The sequence below is a fragment of the Maylandia zebra genome, linkage group LG9 (genome assembly GCF_041146795.1).
Source record: "Maylandia zebra isolate NMK-2024a linkage group LG9, Mzebra_GT3a, whole genome shotgun sequence".
Taxonomy (NCBI): Eukaryota; Metazoa; Chordata; class Actinopteri; order Cichliformes; family Cichlidae; genus Maylandia; species Maylandia zebra.
In genome coordinates, this window is record NC_135175.1 from 36,795,057 (window position 1) to 36,813,598 (window position 18,542).

The 18,542-nt window shown below is 45.3% G+C and overlaps 1 protein-coding gene across 1 annotated transcript; it reads left to right on the plus strand.

Moving 5' to 3' along the window:
- The first annotated feature begins 3,864 nt into the window (after positions 1-3,864).
- eci2 (enoyl-CoA delta isomerase 2) lies at positions 3,865-18,082 on the plus strand. The gene is made up of 11 exons (XM_024803703.2): positions 3,865-4,054; positions 11,089-11,147; positions 11,402-11,505; positions 13,306-13,404; positions 13,612-13,803; positions 13,887-13,956; positions 14,240-14,342; positions 14,609-14,729; positions 16,532-16,621; positions 16,975-17,118; positions 17,565-18,082. The coding sequence occupies exons 1-11, from the start codon at positions 3,999-4,001 to the stop codon at positions 17,718-17,720; spliced, it is 1,194 nt and encodes a 397-aa protein (XP_024659471.2). The 5' UTR covers positions 3,865-3,998; the 3' UTR covers positions 17,721-18,082.
- The last annotated feature ends 460 nt before the right edge of the window (positions 18,083-18,542 follow it).

Below are 18,542 nucleotides of genomic sequence, written 5' to 3' on the forward strand. Positions count from 1 at the left end.
TACACAATAACAGCAGCTGTACAAGTATTAACTGGAAATGAAGAATATAGTGACCAGTGTTGTGCAAAACCAAAGTCCAGAAAGTCCAGTGTGTGTGTAAGAACCATATGTGTGGGTCAGTACTGTGTGGTGGTGTGATTGAGAGACCGTATCGCCTGCGGGAAGAAGCTCCTCCTCAGTCTCTCTGTGTTGGTCTTCAGGGAGCGGAATCGCTTTCCTGACCTCAGCAGAGAGAACAGTCTGTTGTTGGGATGGCTGAGGTCCTTCACCATCTTCCTGGCCTTGGTCCAGCACCGCCTGCTGTAGATTGAGTGCAGGTCAGGGAGCTCGGAGCGGATGGTGCGCTCAGCTGACCGCACAACCCTCTGTAGAGCTCGTCTGTCCTGCATGGTGCTGTTCCCGAACCAGGTTAAGATGTTTCCCGCCAGGATGCTCTCTATGGTGCACGAGTAAAAGTTCCTGAGCACCTTGGAGGGCAGTTGGAAGTCTCTCAAGCGTCTGAGGTGGTAGAGACGCTGTCGGGCCTTTTTCACCACGGTGTTGATGTGACAGGACCATGACAGGTCCTGCGTGATGTGAACTCCGAGGTATTTGAAGCTGTCCACTCTCTCCACTGGGCACTCGTTGATGACGGGGGTCTGGTAGTTCCTCTCCTGCTTAGTGCTGAAGTCCACTATCAGCTCCTTTGTCTTACTGACGTTTAGAAGGAGGTTGTTCCTCTGGCACCAGTTCTCCAGATTCCTAATCTCCTTCAGGTAGGCCGTCTCGTTGTTATCAGAGATCAGGCCCACCACGACGGTGTCGTCAGCAAACTTGATGATGGTGGTGGAGCTGGTAGTGGCCACACAGTCATATGTGTACAAAGAGTACAGCAGGGGGCTCAGAACACACCCCTGGGGGGCTCCAGTGCTGAGAGTGGTGGAGGCTGAGACATGTCCGCCCATCCTTACTGCCTGTGGTCTGCCAGTTAGGAAGTTGGAGATCCACTGACACATAGATGAGCTGAGTCCCAGATGCTCCAGCTTGGTGGTGAGTGTGGAGGGAATTATGGTGTTAAATGCAGAGCTGTAGTCTATGAAGAGCATTTTAACATAATTCCCCCTTCTAGTGTCCAAGTGAGTGAGTGATGTGTGGAGGAGATGAGAGATGGCATCGTCTGTGGAACGATTTGGACGGTAAGCGAACTGTAGTGGGTCCAGTGTGTCTGGTAGTGAAGAAATGATGAAGTCTCTGACCAGGCGTTCAAAGCACTTCATCACTACTGAGGTGAGGGCTACAGGGCGATAGTCATTGAGAGAAGCAGGGTGGGGTTTCTTCGGGACAGGAACAATGATGGACTCTTTGAAGCATGTGGGGATCACCGACTGAGATAAAGAGATGTTGAATATCTCAGTGAACACAGGAGCTAGCTGGTATGTGCAGTCTCTGAGGATACGACCTGGGATGCCGTCTGGTCCTGCTGCTTTCCTGGTGTTCACTCTCATAGACTCCTCCGAATGTAGCCGACAAATGCGTCCTCCTTTTCCCCGAATTTGAAGGATGGGTCGGGTGTGTCCTTCGTGGCCTACCATATCCCAGAATTCATAGCGCGGCCCAGCCAAACTCCAGTTTCCAGCAATGGCGGCCGCTACTAAGTTTTAAAATTACTCATACTAATCTTTCTGGGTCACAAAATAAACTTTTAACATATTTTCAGGCGAGAAAGTAGTTGTGTAAACATCAAATATCTGCTCGGTTTATCAAGATATCCCATATTTGCAAAAGTGCTTCGACGTTTTCAGAGGCGTCTGCTACCCACCAGCTCGACAGCTAGCCGGGAGCTCGAGGGTTACTGATGCGGCCGAGAACGGCACAACTCCCGGCACATCATTTTCAGATCACCGCGGAGTTTCGCTGCTCGGGTTAAACGTAATATATAAGTCACTTAGACAACCTAAAAATGTTATTGTTGGGCTTTTTTCAGTGTTTTGTTTGTTCGTGAGTAAATCGGTTTGGCTGAGATTAAAGTTATTAGATTAGATAAAATAAAACTTTATTAATCCCCCGGGTGGGTTCCTCCTTGGTTTTCACACAGCTGACTAAACGTCAAACAGAAAACTTATTAAACAGAAGTATGAGACAGTCGAGAATTTACGCCAGTGTCTGGTTATATTTTAGATAGCAAGAAGCAGACGGCCGAGTTTATTAAACTCCACCGAGACAGCGGTGACGCTAATCAGAACTAGACCGTCCAATTTCACGTGTTTGTGTGTGTGTTTATACAATTGCTATTATGTTTGCACTTTATGTGTAATGTTACTGACTGCAGAGATCAGTAAGATGTGTGTATTTTTTATTTATTAGTTTTATTTATTTAATATTATTTTTTAATTGAATGACTGTCTAGTAGTTCACAGATGTCGAAAAACTGAGTGTGGTAAAGCCACTGATTTTGTTTATGTATATTTCTGCAATCTGCACATTGTACTGACTTTCATTTTAATGTTTACACCAGGGTTCCTTGTCAGCACTTTATGCTCAGATGTTTGTAAGCTAAAAATAAACTATTGTGTATGTTCAAATATACTGTTGTGATTGAAGAAGTTAAATAAAAATGTCAGTCATCAATTCATGCATCACCTCATGTCATCATAACAGAGGTCTGTCTTCCAGGAAAGAACAGTTTAAAATTAATGTAATATAGTATTGGCCATACTATATGATGTATTGCTTGTCTTTGTTTAATAATACAGAAGACAAAGACCTTAAAAAATAATCGCATCGCAATCGCAATATTGGGGCAAAAAATCGCAATTAGATTATTTTCTATAATCGTTCAGCCCTAGTGAAATTTGAGGACTTTGATTGGGTGTTACTCAATAAGAAGGTACCTGTGTCTGTGTGATGCTGACATCAGCTGATAACCTCTTAAATATGGTCACTTCTGGACACAGAAAGCAACATGGCGGCAGCAAGAGGCTCCACAACTGCGCTACAGCCATCTTTTATATACAGTCTGTCCATTTTATTAGTTTCTGTTACTAATCAAATCAAATCACGTGAGCTCAGTCTGTGTTGAAGCTGACTTTATTTATTTTTTGGCGTTATTCCATAGATACAGGTTGGATTATTGTAACTCCTTGTACTATGGTCTTCCCTCTTCTCTTCTTCTTCGACTGCAAACAGTCCAAAATGCAGCAGCCCGCCTTTTAACTGGTACCAGGAAATTTTGCCATATTACTCCTGTTCTAGCTAGCTTGCACTGGCTGCCCATAAAGTACCGTATTCAATTTAAAATATTACTCCTTACTTTCAAAACTATTAATAAATTAGCGCCAAGTTACCTTAGTGAACTTCTCAAACCACATACTCCTGCTAGAACACTCAGATCTGCCACTCAACTACTTCTGACCCAACCCAGATCTCGACTGAAGTCCCGGGGTGACCGTGCGTTTGCTCCGGCTGCCCCGGTACTGTGGAACACCCTTCCTCTCGACCTCCGCGCATCTGATTCCATTGCACTGTTCAAATCACGATTAAAAACCCACTTATTCAATCTTGCCTTTCCCTCTAGTTAATATTTCTTTTATGATTTTATATCATGCACTTTTATGCTCATTTAAATTCTTGTTTGCTCTGTACCTGTTGCTTTCCTATGTATTAGTGACAGTTATCTGCTTGCATATTTAGTACTTGCTTTGGTCCTATTTCTATTATCCTCCTTCTATACTCTATTTTACTTGTTAAGCACCTTGGCATACCCTTGGTTTTTAAGTGTGCTTTATAAATAAAGTTTATTATTATTATTATTATACAGTTAGGACTGACAGGAAACAGAGAGAGAGGAAGACATGCAGCAGTTCTCTTTAACCAATGGGAAAACAGGAGATGACGGCGTGGGCGGGAGCAGCGATGTAAACATGTTAGTCGCTGATTAGCTCCACTGTGGCGACGCTAGTTAACCCTTCACCGCCTTAGCCCGTCCTCCCGAACCTTGGACCCCCCGGATCTGCGCTTTAATGGCCGGCGTCGCGCTGAGGTGCTCCGCTGTCTGGCGCCGTGTCACATTAACAAGGTATGACCGGTGAGGCCCGCGGGGTGTTTCAGGCGGAATCAGAAGTTTAGATGCTAACTGTAGTTAGAAAAGTCTGGAGGAAGCTAACAGTTAGCATGGCTGTTAGCACTGAGTGTCGGGGGTCTGTGGTTACCTGACCGCTAACGACACCTGTCAGACTCAGGTGTCACACAGAGACGGGCTGAAGCTGACAGGTGCGCTGCTCGCGCTCAAAGCGGAGAAATATCAGCTGTTATATAAGCAGCTAGCTGCAGCTAGCATGGCTGCAGCTAGCCACGACCTTTGCTCCACATTCAGACATGACCTGAAGATGAGGCTCAGCTTCATCCTCTGTTCATTCAGTGAGCGGGTCACAGTTAGGGTTGCCAACTCCCTGAAAGATAAATAAGGGACACCTCGTGGCCAGGGCCGGGCGACCCAGTTGTCTTCACCCTTCCCAGTGTGGTAGCTCTTTTTTGTGTGTGAAATTATTTTTTAACCATTTGACTTGAATTTGATTTAAGCAGATGCATATTCTTTGTGATATGACCGTATGGGAAACAAATGATCATTTAGCCATTTATTTTTAGCTCAAAATGACAACATTAACACAGTAAAACAGGTCTCTTTCTTAAACAGAAGCCTGTCATGCTTAACTTTGGAGAATATAAGTAAATCTTTCTTTAAAAGCACTCTGTCCTGCTTAACTTAAAATTATATAAATTAATAGAAAACAATAGAACAAAAATATTCTTGTAACTGTGCACATTTAGTGCATTTAGTACAATTGGCTCCAGCTGAGGTATTATTTCAGCTTTTCTAATGCTAATCAGCTGCTCCTGTTTGTAAACCCGCTTGTTCCCATGATTGCGCATCATAACTCATCATCATTATTCATCTATGTATTACTTTTATGTATTAGTCATCTATTTGTTGTAATCATCTATCCTTGCAGTTGTTTATTACACAAAATAAATTATATTATCACACTTCTGGCCACATAGCCCTGATATTCACTGCACATGCCCATATTAACCTTAACCAGAGGGTTTAAACAACAAACCAGTGTTTACATACCATATCTGCTTCTGCCGTGACCTGGTGGACAAAAAATTGGTTAAGGGTTCCCCGAGCTTTCACGCCCCTCATGTTCTTCATGTGCCACCACTAGAAGCATGCCTATGGAAAAAGTGCGCCGGCACACAGTGCAGTGCGCTGTATAGGTGTTATCGTGCACTTTCCCAGCCAGGTGTTTTCCTTTTCCCATTCCTCCTTTTTTTCTTTCTCTGAGGGGAACAAACATTGCTGCTCTAACGCTGGGCTCACACTGTGCGATTTTTGGCCCATTTTGAGACGATTTGAGTCGTGCGACCGATTTGGTGATCGGCCCGATTTTGGCCTTCATCGTGCGTCGTGTAGTATACGTGGGGTAACGAGAAGCAATTAACACCTCACGACCAGCTCCCGATCATCAATCGCTCGTGAGGGTCTCACCACAGCCGCTCACACTGCTCACGCGCAAACACGTAAACGTCAGTGAAAAAGACGCAGCAGCACAGCTGTGCAGCATGTGATCTGGACACAAGCGATGGAGGCACAACTTGTAGAACTTTGGCTCATCCGAGCCTTTTCGATGTGGCCTCACAAAATTATCACGACCACAACAACCGTGAAAATAGTTGGATTTACATGCTGCTCAATCACAGCTGCCTGATCAATGTTTTTCATTAGCAATTTAGCAAAGTTGATGGTGGTGGTGTGTCTGTGTGAGTGAAAGACAGAGAGAGCGACAGATTTTCTGTTATAACCTTCATGTTATGGACGCACAGTGTGAGCACTCACAGGGCTCGCAAAATTTCAGAATCCCGGGTAGCCCTTCGGGCAGGGACTCTTCAGTTTTTGGTAGCCCAAAATAAATTTAAGTAGCCCGAATAAAAAAGAGAGCAATTTTTTGATTGATGTTTTGTTTCCTTTACAATATTATACATTAAAGTATAATATTGTAAAGGAAACAAAACATTAATCAAAAAATTGTTGAAACACAAATTACAACATTGTATAAAAATTACAATCATCAACTCAAATACTTGGTTCTAATTGAACAGAAATTTCTATGAACTTGTAAGAACTGTGTAGGACATGAATCAGTCTGTCAGAGCCTCAATCTGACATTTCCACTGAAGTCACGGGTAAGAGACAAGTGGAACCAAGATCGAGGCCGTTTGCTTTTTGAAGTTTGCAAAGACTGCTAAATTTTGCCAGTGGTAGTTCACTCTTTGCAACATAGTAGCTGTTCTAAACAGATTTTTCAGGTTTATTTTTAGTATATTCTTTGCAATTGGTGTTTGTTCTGGGAAAGATATTGCAGACTGAGCAATAATGCATTTCTTGCATTTCTCATGGGTTCTAATGGGGGCCTTTCTTAAAATGACTGGTCCCAGTAACAAAGGCGCTTGTCGACTCAGAAATCGAGAGAAAACCAACAACACACCCGGCAGAACATTATGTTATTTACATGGCTGCACATAAGTGGTCCGCATGTGCGCATTCGCTGTCAAAATAAAAGACGCACCAGATAAGAAGTTGCAGCGCGCGTTTGCGTCCATATAAAAAGCTGTTGTTGTCCGCTAGAGTGGGATTTTCACGGCACATTCTGCACCACATCTCTGTGCGTTCATCATTTGTTTGAAGCCAGCTCACCTCCTGCAACCACTTTTCCGAGAATACGTGCTTCTTTTGTGGTTCGGACTCCTTCTGACATTTGTAAAGCTGCACTTTCTTTTTGCCTTATAGTCTGATTTGTCACAACTTTTCCGTTTCGTGGTAAGCTTTTCTTTGGCTGTCACTTCTTCACCCTGACCTGTCTTATTTGGCTCAGCAGAACTAAAATATATATCCTGCTGCTTTTACACACACACACATAACAGTCAGCGATTCTCTGCGCGATCAACCTCTCACATGTTTAAGCTGCGGGAGATTTCACTTGTCATGTTTGCATAGTAAGCTAACGATTAATAAGACGATGTCAGAGGAATTGGTGCGCAAATTATCATCACTCACAGATCAGTGCTGTCGCTCTCTATACACAGTTCGCACGATTGCAAAGTGAAAGCAAAAAAACAAGCGCAAATTCAAACGCGATTTCAATATGTCACATATTGACAGTGGCTCACCGATAGGGCTGCCACAAACGATTATTTTGATAGTCGACTAGTCACCGATTATTCTTGCGATTAGTCGACTAATCAGATTATGCATCCATTGGACGTAAAACGTACAGATTATTGCAGCAGCAGCATCTGCTCTTATACAACTATCATTAGCTTACAGCTTTAAGTGTTTAGGGTATGTGAAACTAAAAATAAAGACAAGATGATACTTTATTAAACTTTTAATGAAATTTCAAGTTTGAAGCCACCCGAAAACAAATATAACAAAATAGCATTTTGTGCTCAGTCCTCACAACTATATTGAACTTTGGGACTATATAGTCAGTATAGCAATCTACACGAGATTATTGTTCATAGCCAGGAAAGTTAGCTTTTCTACATGTTCTGCAGAAAGGCTTGCTCTCTTTTGAGAGCAGATGTTCCCTGCTGTGGAGAAGATCCGCTCCGATGGGGTGGAGGTTGCAGGAATGCACAGAAAAGATTTAGCTAGCTTTGATAGTGTGGGGAAACGTCCCTCATTTTCGCTCCACCATTTAAGAGGATCATCCTTTTTAGAAACTGTGGCTTCTTTAAAGTACAGCTGAACTTCACTTCTCACAACTTGGACATCTTGGTCCTCCTTAGATGCTTCTTCCTCATTGTCACCCTGACTGTCTGTGTCAGACTCAAGGAGGTTGTCCAGAGCAGTCTTTTCAGTTCTACCTGAACCATTGGCTGTCTGCACTTTTGCATGCTCATGTGTCCCAGCATTTGCTTCTTTGACAGCAAGCACTTCAACAGTCCCCTGCACTCTGATGACATCTTCAGGAGCCAAAAACGTCAACTTTCTGTATCTGGTGTCCAAGGCAGCTGCGAGAATAACAGAGTTTTCTTTGTCTGCTGAGAAAGTACATATACTCCCCCATCTCTGTGTTATGCCTTTTTCTGCACTGGCAATGAAAGATTTTCCTGAGCTCGTCTCCAGTTGGCTTTGGTGTACAGCCCGTGTCAGCCCTTTGACCACCTGTGGAAGACCTGAAACCGTTGTGTACTTCTGTCCACTAAGGTAAACAGTAGCAGTCTCAAAAGGTGCCAAACCTTGCTTCAGTTCTTCAAGCAGCACCCACTGCTCTGGCTTCAAGTCGAAGTAGTGTTTCCCCCTTGGCGTTACCTCGGGATCTGAAAGAGTGGCAGTGAGAGGCCAGCGCTGTTCGAGGAGTCTTTCTATCATGTGGAATGTACTATTCCATCTTGTACTGACATCTTGGATCAGTGTATTTTTCTTCACATTCATTTGCTCCTGTTTCATTTTTAGTCTTGTACTAGCCAGCTCGCTTCTCTTAAAGTGCTCCACTAGCTGCCTAGCAGCACCTAGTGCTCTGCTGATGGTGGTTTCTTTGAGAGCAGTATTGACTATGAGCTGGAGTGTGTGTCCAGCACAGCGGATAGAGGCCCATCCATGTTTTTCTTCAAGCAGTCGCATTGCTGCCACCATATTGGAACCACTGTCATGTACTACTGCTTTTATTTTGGCAGGCAAGATGTCAAACTTTGTTAGCACCTCTTCCATCCATGTCATTATATTGGCACCAGTATGCCTCTCCTCAAGAGGCATGGTATCAAGGATGAAGCTCTTCATCTTCCAATCTTCACTCAGGAAATGGCAAGACACACCAAGGTAGGCCTCTGTTGCACGACTGGTCCAGACATCAGCAGTCAGGGTGAAGAAACCTTTGACACCACCAAGGGTCTGCTTTACCTAAAGATATGAGATGATTTGGAACAATAGTAAGCATTAGGGAAATATATTACAGTATATTTTTTAATTATTAATAATGCTTGTCAGTTTATGCATTAAGATTTGAATTTACCAATTGAATAATTCAGTTACATCAAATACACTTACGTATGTTAAACAATAAACATTCAACATATCAGTAAAAAAACAAAAACAACAACAACTTTCCATTACATGCTTTAACCAAGATTAATTTATTGGTTCCTCAGTCAGCAAGCTCTATATTATTTCATCATGAAATGTATTAAATTCTAATACAAATTGCTATTTTGTGTTTGTGGTGTGAGAGAGTGGAGAGAAAGAGAGACCAACCTTCTCAAAGGCAGCATCATATTTCTTTTCCATCAATTTGGTGAAGTGGGATCGGCCTGGTAGGTAGTTATCATGGTAATGTGGGTTGAACTGCTTGATCATCTCTTTGAAACCTTGATCATCAACCATAGACAGGGGTCTCATGTCCGTCACCAACATGTTCAAGATTGATTCAGTCAGGACATCTGCTTGCCGAGGTGTACATGTTGTTGGCTTGGTGACAAAGTCGTCCATTGAAGACGAACGTATTTTTTTAGCAGTCCTGTAATGTTAACAGCTATTAACATAAGCAATAATAAGTAGTGCTCTCAGCGTTAATCTCGTCAATACGATGTTAAGGCGGCAAATCCCCGTTAGCGCGAAAACGCGGTGCGAGGGCTGCATGGCACTGACTAACGGGGATTTGCCGCGTTAATGCGGTTATGGCGTTAACATCATACTAACGAGATTAACGCTGACAGCACAAATAATTAGCAGCTTGCTGTTTATAATAATGTTAGCAGCTAACTAGCCAATTAGCTTACCGAGACGACTGTACCACTTCGACGTCGGATGCCACGACGTGCTTCCTTTTTAGATGCTCGTGCATCGCCGTTGTATTGCCATGGAAGGCAAGTTCCATTTTGCAGATTTTGCATTGGACTTTCTTTTCTTTTGTTTGGTCAAAATGCTCCCAGACTTTCGAGTTCCGTTGCCGAGTAGCCATGATAACGGAGACTGCTGCTTCTTCTTCTTCTTCATCTTTGGCGTTTAACGGTATCCTTGTAGGTGCATTTCCGCCATCTTCTGTTTCAGTCCATTATTACACTCTTAAATCCTACTGTTATTCCTGCACCTTTCAGGATTTTACGGCATTTAAACGATGTGTCGACTATTAAATTAGGCGTCGACGATTTTGATAGTCGACGTAATCGTGACTAGTCGACTAATCGTGGCAGCCCTACTCACCGATGCCAATGACATAATTACCCAGCTACATTTCCGAAAGAATGCAAAAGCATTGACATATATTTTTCCTTCCTACAATAGCCTGACGGGCAGAGCAGAGAGAGGTTTTGGTAGCCCGACTGGAAAAATCGCTAGCCCCGGGACGTCGGGCTAGCGATTTTGCGAGCCCTGACTCAGGTCGCATCAGAGCATCGTGACCTATGAACTTCTAACCCCTGCGAGTCAATCGTGCAGTTTGAGCAGGAGCTGAATAACGTGACTGAAAAAATCGCACAGTGTCTGTCCAGCTTTAGGTTTACTGTCATCCGAGACTTGCACCGCAGTGTCGGCGTTTGTTTCCCTGTTGGCCATGCTTCTTGTTGTGGTCATCTGTTGTCTTCCGGTATTTTCTCCGTAAGCGACCTTTCCTCGACCAATGAGATGAGCGGTAATCTGAATTGTCATACTCGAATTGTCATAAGTGTGCTGTCAGCTCATTGGTCACAAAGCAGGAGAGGGTCTGGGAATTATGTTTTCAAACAAAGCGTTAATTCCATTAACATTTATAGACTACTTTTGATTCTCACTGTATTACGGGACAAAGTGCGTCCCTTATTAGCTCAATACGGGACGATTCCGTTTTTTAAGGGACGGTTGGCAACCCTAGTCACAGGTGAGCAGACAGGTGGGCTAGCATGTTATAGCTCATATTCACACTGAAGATGGAGGTTCTGCTCTTAAATGACGAAGAAGCCACAGCAATAGTCTTCATCACTGAGCTGCGCCTGTTTGGGTGAAGCTGTAGTGAAAGTGTGAGTCAGGTTAGTCATGATTGGCTCTGTAAACACTGTGTGTGCTTCTGTTTCCAGCTCAGTCCGATCCAACATTCCCAGCCTGAAGTTTCACACCACAGCGTCTCCCATGATGGGTGAGTATCATCATCATCATCATCATCATCCATGATGTTCACAGCAGCAGGAGAGCCTTCAAAGCACAGTGAGTTATAAACAGGTGTTATTATGGGGACGGAGAGGACAGAGCCCAGAACAGGTTTGTATCATGTTTATTTCTGCTGGGATTTTAGAATCTCACAGTAAGTTCTCTGAGGAGCTCAAACAGCACATGTACTGATGATGATGATGATCGGGGACTCTTGGTGATGATGTCATTGCGTGTTTTCAGGTGTGACAGTGGAGCAGTTTGAGCAGGCGAAGAGCAAACTGTCGACGCTGAAGGACGACCCGGGCAACGAGGTCAAACTGAAGATCTACGCTCTCTTCAAACAGGTGCCAGTTCCCCACACGTTCTAGATGTTCCACACGTTCTAGATGTTCCACACGTTCTAGATGTTCCACACGTTCCACACGTTCTAGACGTTCCACACGTTCTAGACGTTCCACACGTTCTAGATGTTCCACACGTTCCACACGTTCTAGATGTTCCACACGTTCCACACGTTCTAGATGTTCCACACGTTCCACACGTTCTAGATGTTCCACACGTTCTAGATGTTCCACACGTTCCACACGTTCTAGATGTTCCACACGTTCTAGATGTTCCACACGTTCTAGATGTTCCACACGTTCTAGATGTTCCACATGTTCCACACGTTCTAGATGTTCCACATTCAGACATTTGGTGTTCTGGAAATTTCTCACGTGGAGCTTTTCAAAGCAGGTTTTTAATTGGTTAATCCAGATTTGTCAAACCTTTTTTAAAAAAATAAATAAATCATGTCCTCCTTTAAAAAAAAGTATTGGCTTAAAAAAATGATACTTATGAAAACTTCATAAAACTGAGTCTAATTTTCAGTAACCTCAGTGTAAAAAAACTAATTTAATTGGTGTTACTGTGGGACTGATTAGATTTGGTAGTGAAGGAAAATATAAGTCGCTCCATCTTGTTACTGAGCTTCACTGCTGCCACCTGCCAGATTCTTACGCCAGCTGTGGGGCCAGCTGTGGGGTCAGCTGTGGGGTCAGCAGCTGCTTCTGCTCCTTCTTCAGCAATCTGTCGTCCCGGTTTGAGACGTGAGTAAAACTGTGCTCAGCGTTCAGATGTGGGAGCGTGCTGATCTCCTGTCATTGGCTGGAGTCTTGCGTGTGCCGCTAACAGCTGCTTTCTCCGCAAACTAAGAAGAGCAGGAGCACCAGCCCCCATCATGTACACTTTCTACAGAGGCACCATCGAGAGCATCCTGTCGAGCTGCATCACTGTGTGGTTTGGAGCCTGCAATGCGTCCTGTCATAGAACCCTCCAACGCATAGTGAGGGCTGCAGAGAGGATCATTGGTGTCTCTCTCCCCTCCCTCCAGGACATTTACAGCACCCGTCTCACTAAAAAAGCCCTTTGCATAGCGGCTGATCCCACGCACCCAATGCAAAGCTTCTTCAAGCTGCTGCCGTCGGGGAGGAGACTGCGGAGTCTCCAGGCCAGGACCAGCAGGCTGAAGGACAGCTTCATCCATCAGGCTGTCAGGAAGCTTAACTCCCTCCCGATTCTGCCCCCTCTCCCCTCTCTCCTCCATGGTCTCACTGAACTCTGTCACACACACACACACACACACAGACACACACACACACACACTCTCTGACTCACTCACTGGCCTGCACCAGTTACCAGTCACTTTGTGGAGCATTGGACTGCCACTACCTCATAAGACTTTGTTGTTACACTATCTCATACCGTACACTACTAAATCTCCATTTGCACTATCTGCCTATTTGCACTACTCTGCCTCCTTACTTGAATATTGTATATTGTATATTGCATAGCTTTTTTTTGTTATACGTAAAATTGTATTGTATTTATTTAAATTTTTTTAATTATTTTATTTGCATTTTTTAATCACTAGGGTTTGAGAGTAACGGAATTTCTATTCTCTGTATGTCCTGTACATGTGGCAGAATTGACAAATAAAGTTGACTTGACTTCGTCTCGTCGGAGTGCTAACATGAAGCCGAGCTCGACACATATGACAGAGATGCTCAAAACTCTGCCCCGGTGTAAAAGTCCTGGTGTGTCCTTCATGAAGGACTTCAGTATAAGTTCACCTGCTCCTCTTCCTCCTTTTCCTCCTCGCTCAGGCCACCCAGGGTCCCTGCAACGCTCCCAAACCCGGCATGCTGGACTTTGTCAACAAGGCCAAGTGGGACGCGTGGAAGTCTCTGGGCTCCATCTCACAGGTACAAACACAGCAGGGAGATAAATGATGAAGGGTCGTTGCTCAGCTGTCTGTAGGAAGTCTTTTATTCTCTCGGGACTTCAGGTTAACGCTCTTTCCTGAAAGAGCGTCGCTGCGCTCGGAGCTCACAGATCTGCTCCTCCTTTAGCTTCTTGATGCTAACAGGCCGCTCTGCTGTGTTCTTTCCTCTTTGGTTTGAATCTGTTAGGATGAAGCCCGACAGAAGTACTGCGACCTGATTGGCTCCCTGGTGGAGGAAGAGACTGGAAGCTCCGCCCAGGTGAGCGCACAGCCAGCTGGGAGCGGTGCGACCTACGAGACGCTGTTGGTCACCAAGGAGGATGACATCACCACCATCAAACTGAACCGACCGGCCAAGAAGAACGCCATCACGACCGAGGTCAGCCACGCTTCAGACTGAAGCTACTCTGAAACAAAAACATGTACACCTGCTTTTCTTCTTATATCTGTGTTTCCTGTCAGATGTACAACGAGATCATCGCCGCTCTGGAGCAGGCGGCCACGGACGACTCTGTCATCACCGTCGTTACAGGTACACACACACACAGGGCTGTGTGTCAGGTCCTGTGAGCTTCCAGAACAAACCACTGACAGGAAGAAGAGTCAAATGAATAAAGTTGTGCTGCTGTGTGAACGTTTCTGGTTCATCATCAGGCCTGCAGATGTTACTGAACATCATGAATGATTGTTGCTGTTCGTGGTGAGAATGAGTCTGAGGAAACGCGGCGGTCCGTCCTCGCTGGGACTAAACTCCGACTGAAACCTTCAGGCTCGTGTTGAAGTGAACGCGTGTTCTCTTCGTTCTCACGTTTCAGGCGCCGGCGATTTCTACTGCAGTGGAAACGACCTCACCAACTTCACCAAGATCCCGGAGAACGGGGTGGAGGAGATGGCCAGACGGGGTGCAGATCTGCTCAGGTGAGTGTTCATGATGGAAGCAGCAGGAAACCCACTGTACTCGAGTAAAAGTACCAAAGTATTCATGTCCTTAAGTATAGCGTGGATCACAGTGGCTCTGCATGCACGCCGTCATCTGCATCATGTGAGGTCGTCTCCTTGTTGACCTCTGAACCTCAAACTGACCTGAAGGAGAGATCAGCCTGAATCATTCCCGCCTCGCACAGTCAGGATGTTTTCTTTGGTGCCAAACCTGAAACCCTGAGCTCTCCTCTGTCTCTCTGCAGGAAGTACGTGAACGCTTACATAGACTTCCCCAAGCCGCTGGTTGCCGTGGTGAACGGACCGGCTGTGGGCGTGTCTGTCACTGTGCTGGGCCTCTTTGACCTGGTCTACGCCACAGAGAGGGTGCGCGCACACACAAACACACACACACACACACACACACACACACAGAGAAGACGTCACATGATGATGATGAAACCTTTGACTCGTAGGCTCAGGATGTTTGAGTGCAGACTCAGGTGTGTTTCCTCACCTGGATGATGATCTTGCCTCTGTGGTCACAGCTGGACCTGCTGTGCGTGTTTATTCTGACTGCGCTGCAGCGCAGCATGATTATCAGTGCTGCAAACACCATCTCCCTCCATCACCTACAGGGTTTTTGCTGAAAGTCAAGTCAACTTTATTTGTCAATTCTGCCACATGTACAGGACATACAGAGAATAGAAATTTCGTTACTCTCAAACCCTAGTGATTAGAAAATGCAAATAAAATAATTAAAAAGTAAAAATTTAAATAAATACAATACAATTTTACGTATAACAAAAAAAAGCTATGCAATATACAATATACAATATTCAAGTAAGGAGGCAGAGTAGTGCAAATAGGCAGATAGTGCAAATGGAGATTTAGTAGTATGCAGTAAGAGATAGTGTAACAACAAAGTCTTATGAGGTAGTGGCAGTCCAATGCTCCACAAAGTGACTGGTAACTGGTGTGTGTGTGTGTGTGCGTGTGTGTGCGTGTGCGTGTGTGTGCGTGCGTGTGCGTGCGTGTGCGTGTGTGTGTGTGTGTGTGTGTGTGTGTGTGTGTGTGTGTGTGTGACAGAGTTCAGTGAGACCGTGGAGGAGAAGAGGGGAGAGGGGGCAGAATCGGGAGGGAGTTTAGCTTCCTGACAGCCTGATGGATGAAGCTGTCCTTCAGCCTGCTGGTCCTGGCCTGGAGACTCCGCAGTCTCCTCCCCGACGGCAGCAGCTTGAAGAAGCTTTGCATTGGGTGCGTGGGATCAGCCGCTATGCAAAGGGCTTTTTTAGTGAGACGGGTGCTGTAAATGTCCTGGAGGGAGGGGAGAGAGACACCAATGATCCTCTCTGCAGCTCTCACTATGCGTTGGAGGGTTCTATGACAGGACGCATTGCAGGCTCCAAACCACACAGTGATGCAGCTCGACAGGATGCTCTCGATGGTGCCTCTGTAGAAAGTGTGCATGATGGGGGCTGGTGCTCCTGCTCTTCTTAGTTTGCGGAGAAAGAAGAGACGCTGCTGTGATTTCTTGGCCAGTGCCATTAGAAATGCACAACAGCCATTTTCTTACACTAACTATGCATAACTGTTGTGAGACACGATCATCTGACCGTGCCCTCCCCCCTCCTACTGACTCCCACAATTGCTCCCATTTCCTATCTGTATTTCTCTGGAGTCTGTTCATGTGGATGTAGGCTTCCATGATCAGTGAACTGACCTCCCAGCCCATTGTTCCTTCAGTGGGCTGCAAACCTGCAGTCAGCTGAGACTGAAGACGTCGCCTGGATGATGACGAAACGTTTCTCCCACTGAACATGTCCAGATGAACAGAATCAACTTTTGGAGATTTACTTACCTGGACGGTCGAGCGTGCATCAGGATATGATTGATATGTGTCTTGACTCAGGTATAGGACAGCAGATCTCAGTTTAAAAGGGAAACTACACGTAATTAAACTAAAAAGAGTTACGAGAAAACCTTTTATTTAATGTTTTTCCTGGTTTCAGTGAGTAAAAATAAGAGACCTGTGTTATCCTCATTTATCTGATGCTGGGTGTTGATGCAGAGCTTCATTGTTATTGTTAATGAACAATTTAACGTCCAGTTTCCATGAAAGACACCTTTTCAGGTCACGTGACAGCGACCTGCTCCAGGTGGTGACGCTGTGCCTCTGTGTGTCTCAGGCCACCTTCCACACTCCGTTCAGTCAGCTGGGTCAGAGCGCCGAGGGATGCTCCTCCTACACCTTCCCTAAACTCATGGGTGCTGCTAAGGTACACACACACTGTCACAGAGGCAGTGCTCATATGAACGCTGCCCCCTGCTGGTAACCTGTGCACACTGCAGGCAGCTGTTAGGACTGACGTTTCCTTTCGTTCTGTGTGTATGTGTGAGGTCGTACGGTGACAGTGTTCCTCTGTGGATGACATGAAAGGAAAACACTGAGTTCATCTCTTTGATTTCAAGCTGCCTCATTTTTAGTTACATTTTACAGCATTTAAACCATCGGACCTAAAACCATCACAGTTAGTAAACATGACTGTAACCATGGTAACACTGCTGTGACATGAGTATCTGCTGGTTGGACATAGAGGACATGAGCTCTCTGACTGTCTCCTGTCTTCAGGCCAGCGAGATGCTGCTGTTCAACAAGAAGCTGACGGCGGTTCAGGCCTGTGAGCTCGGCCTGGTCACCGAGGTTTTCCCCGACAGCAGCTTCCAGTCGGAGGTCTGGACTCGGCTGAAGGCCTACGCCAAGCTGCCCCGCAACGTAATCACACACAGACTTACTCGAGTACTCTACTGCTTTACAGTCTCCCACAGCATGTCTTTATCCTGTCTTCTTCTCTCACCCCAACCAATCACAGCAGATGGCCCCGCCCCTCCCTGAGCCTGGTTCTGCCGGAGGTTTCTTCCTGTTAAAAGGGAGTTTTTCCTTCCCACTGTCGCCAAAGTGCTGCTCATAGGGGGTCATATGATTGTTGGGCTTTTCTCTGTACCTATGAAGCTCCTTGAGGCGACTTTTGTTGTGATTTGGCGCTATATAAATAAAACTGAACTGAATACTTACTGTCCTGTTAGCTCTGAGGTGAAACTGGTCTCTGTGTATGAAGGACTTCAGAGTGATGCTGACGGCTGTGTCTGCAGGGAAACGAGTCCAGGCCCCGAATCAGCTTAATCTGACCTCTGACCTCTCTGTCTCCGCCCCTCTTTCAGTCTCTGGCTCTGTCCAAACAGCTGATCCGCTCGGTGGAGAAGGAGCGCCTGCACGCCGTGAACGACGCCGAGGTGGAGCGCCTGATGGAGCGCTGGATGTCAGACGAGTGTTTCAACGCCGTCATGAGCTTCTTCCAGGCCAAGGCCAAGCTCTGAGGAAGAGGAGGCGTGTATGATGAAGATGATGGTTATTAATTGTAAATGTTGTAGAGTGACTTAGAGCAGACTGTAGGATGTTTCGTGACCAATCTGTAGTGTGAGCGCCACCTGGTGGGCGGGGTAGGGAGGTGCAGAGGCTCTGAGGCTGTGGCAGCAGGTCTCAGTGAATGTTCGCAGGCTTAAAGCTCACAGAGCTTCTGTCCTCAGCTGATGCTTTAGGAGTCCGTGTGAGTCTGAGCTTCAGTTTTCACACCGTGATGCTTTCAGTGTGCTCACTGCTGGTAAAGTGCCTTAAACACTCTAACTGCTGCTCAGCGTTCTCCGACGTCTGTTTGTCCAATAAATTCACAATCACTCGATGAGGTCGTCTTCTCTGTAAATATTCAGTCTGTGTTTGTGTTATAAAGGACACTTTATAATCTACGAAAATATCAAATCTGTCTGACAGTCATAATTTTCTCTACCCTTTATTCTTTAAATCAAACGTCTTTGTTTTTGCCTGTTTGGTTCTTTAGCCGTCAGAGTTGATCTGTGAAGGTCAACAAAGACGCCCAACGGATTTACTTCATCACGGCCTTGTCGTATTGGTCCATTTGATTGACCTTTATTATTCATTTATTTATTTATTTCATTTCAAGTTATCACAGATGGGACAGACGTGAGTGAGGGAGAAAAAAGGGAGGGGAAGAAAGACAGGAAGAGGGACAGTGAGAGAGGACACTAAAAAAAGAAAACAAATTTCCTTGGTTACCTGTTGAGAGAAAAACAAGAGCAACACAATAACACAGCACCACTGCAATAACCTAAATAAATGTAAAT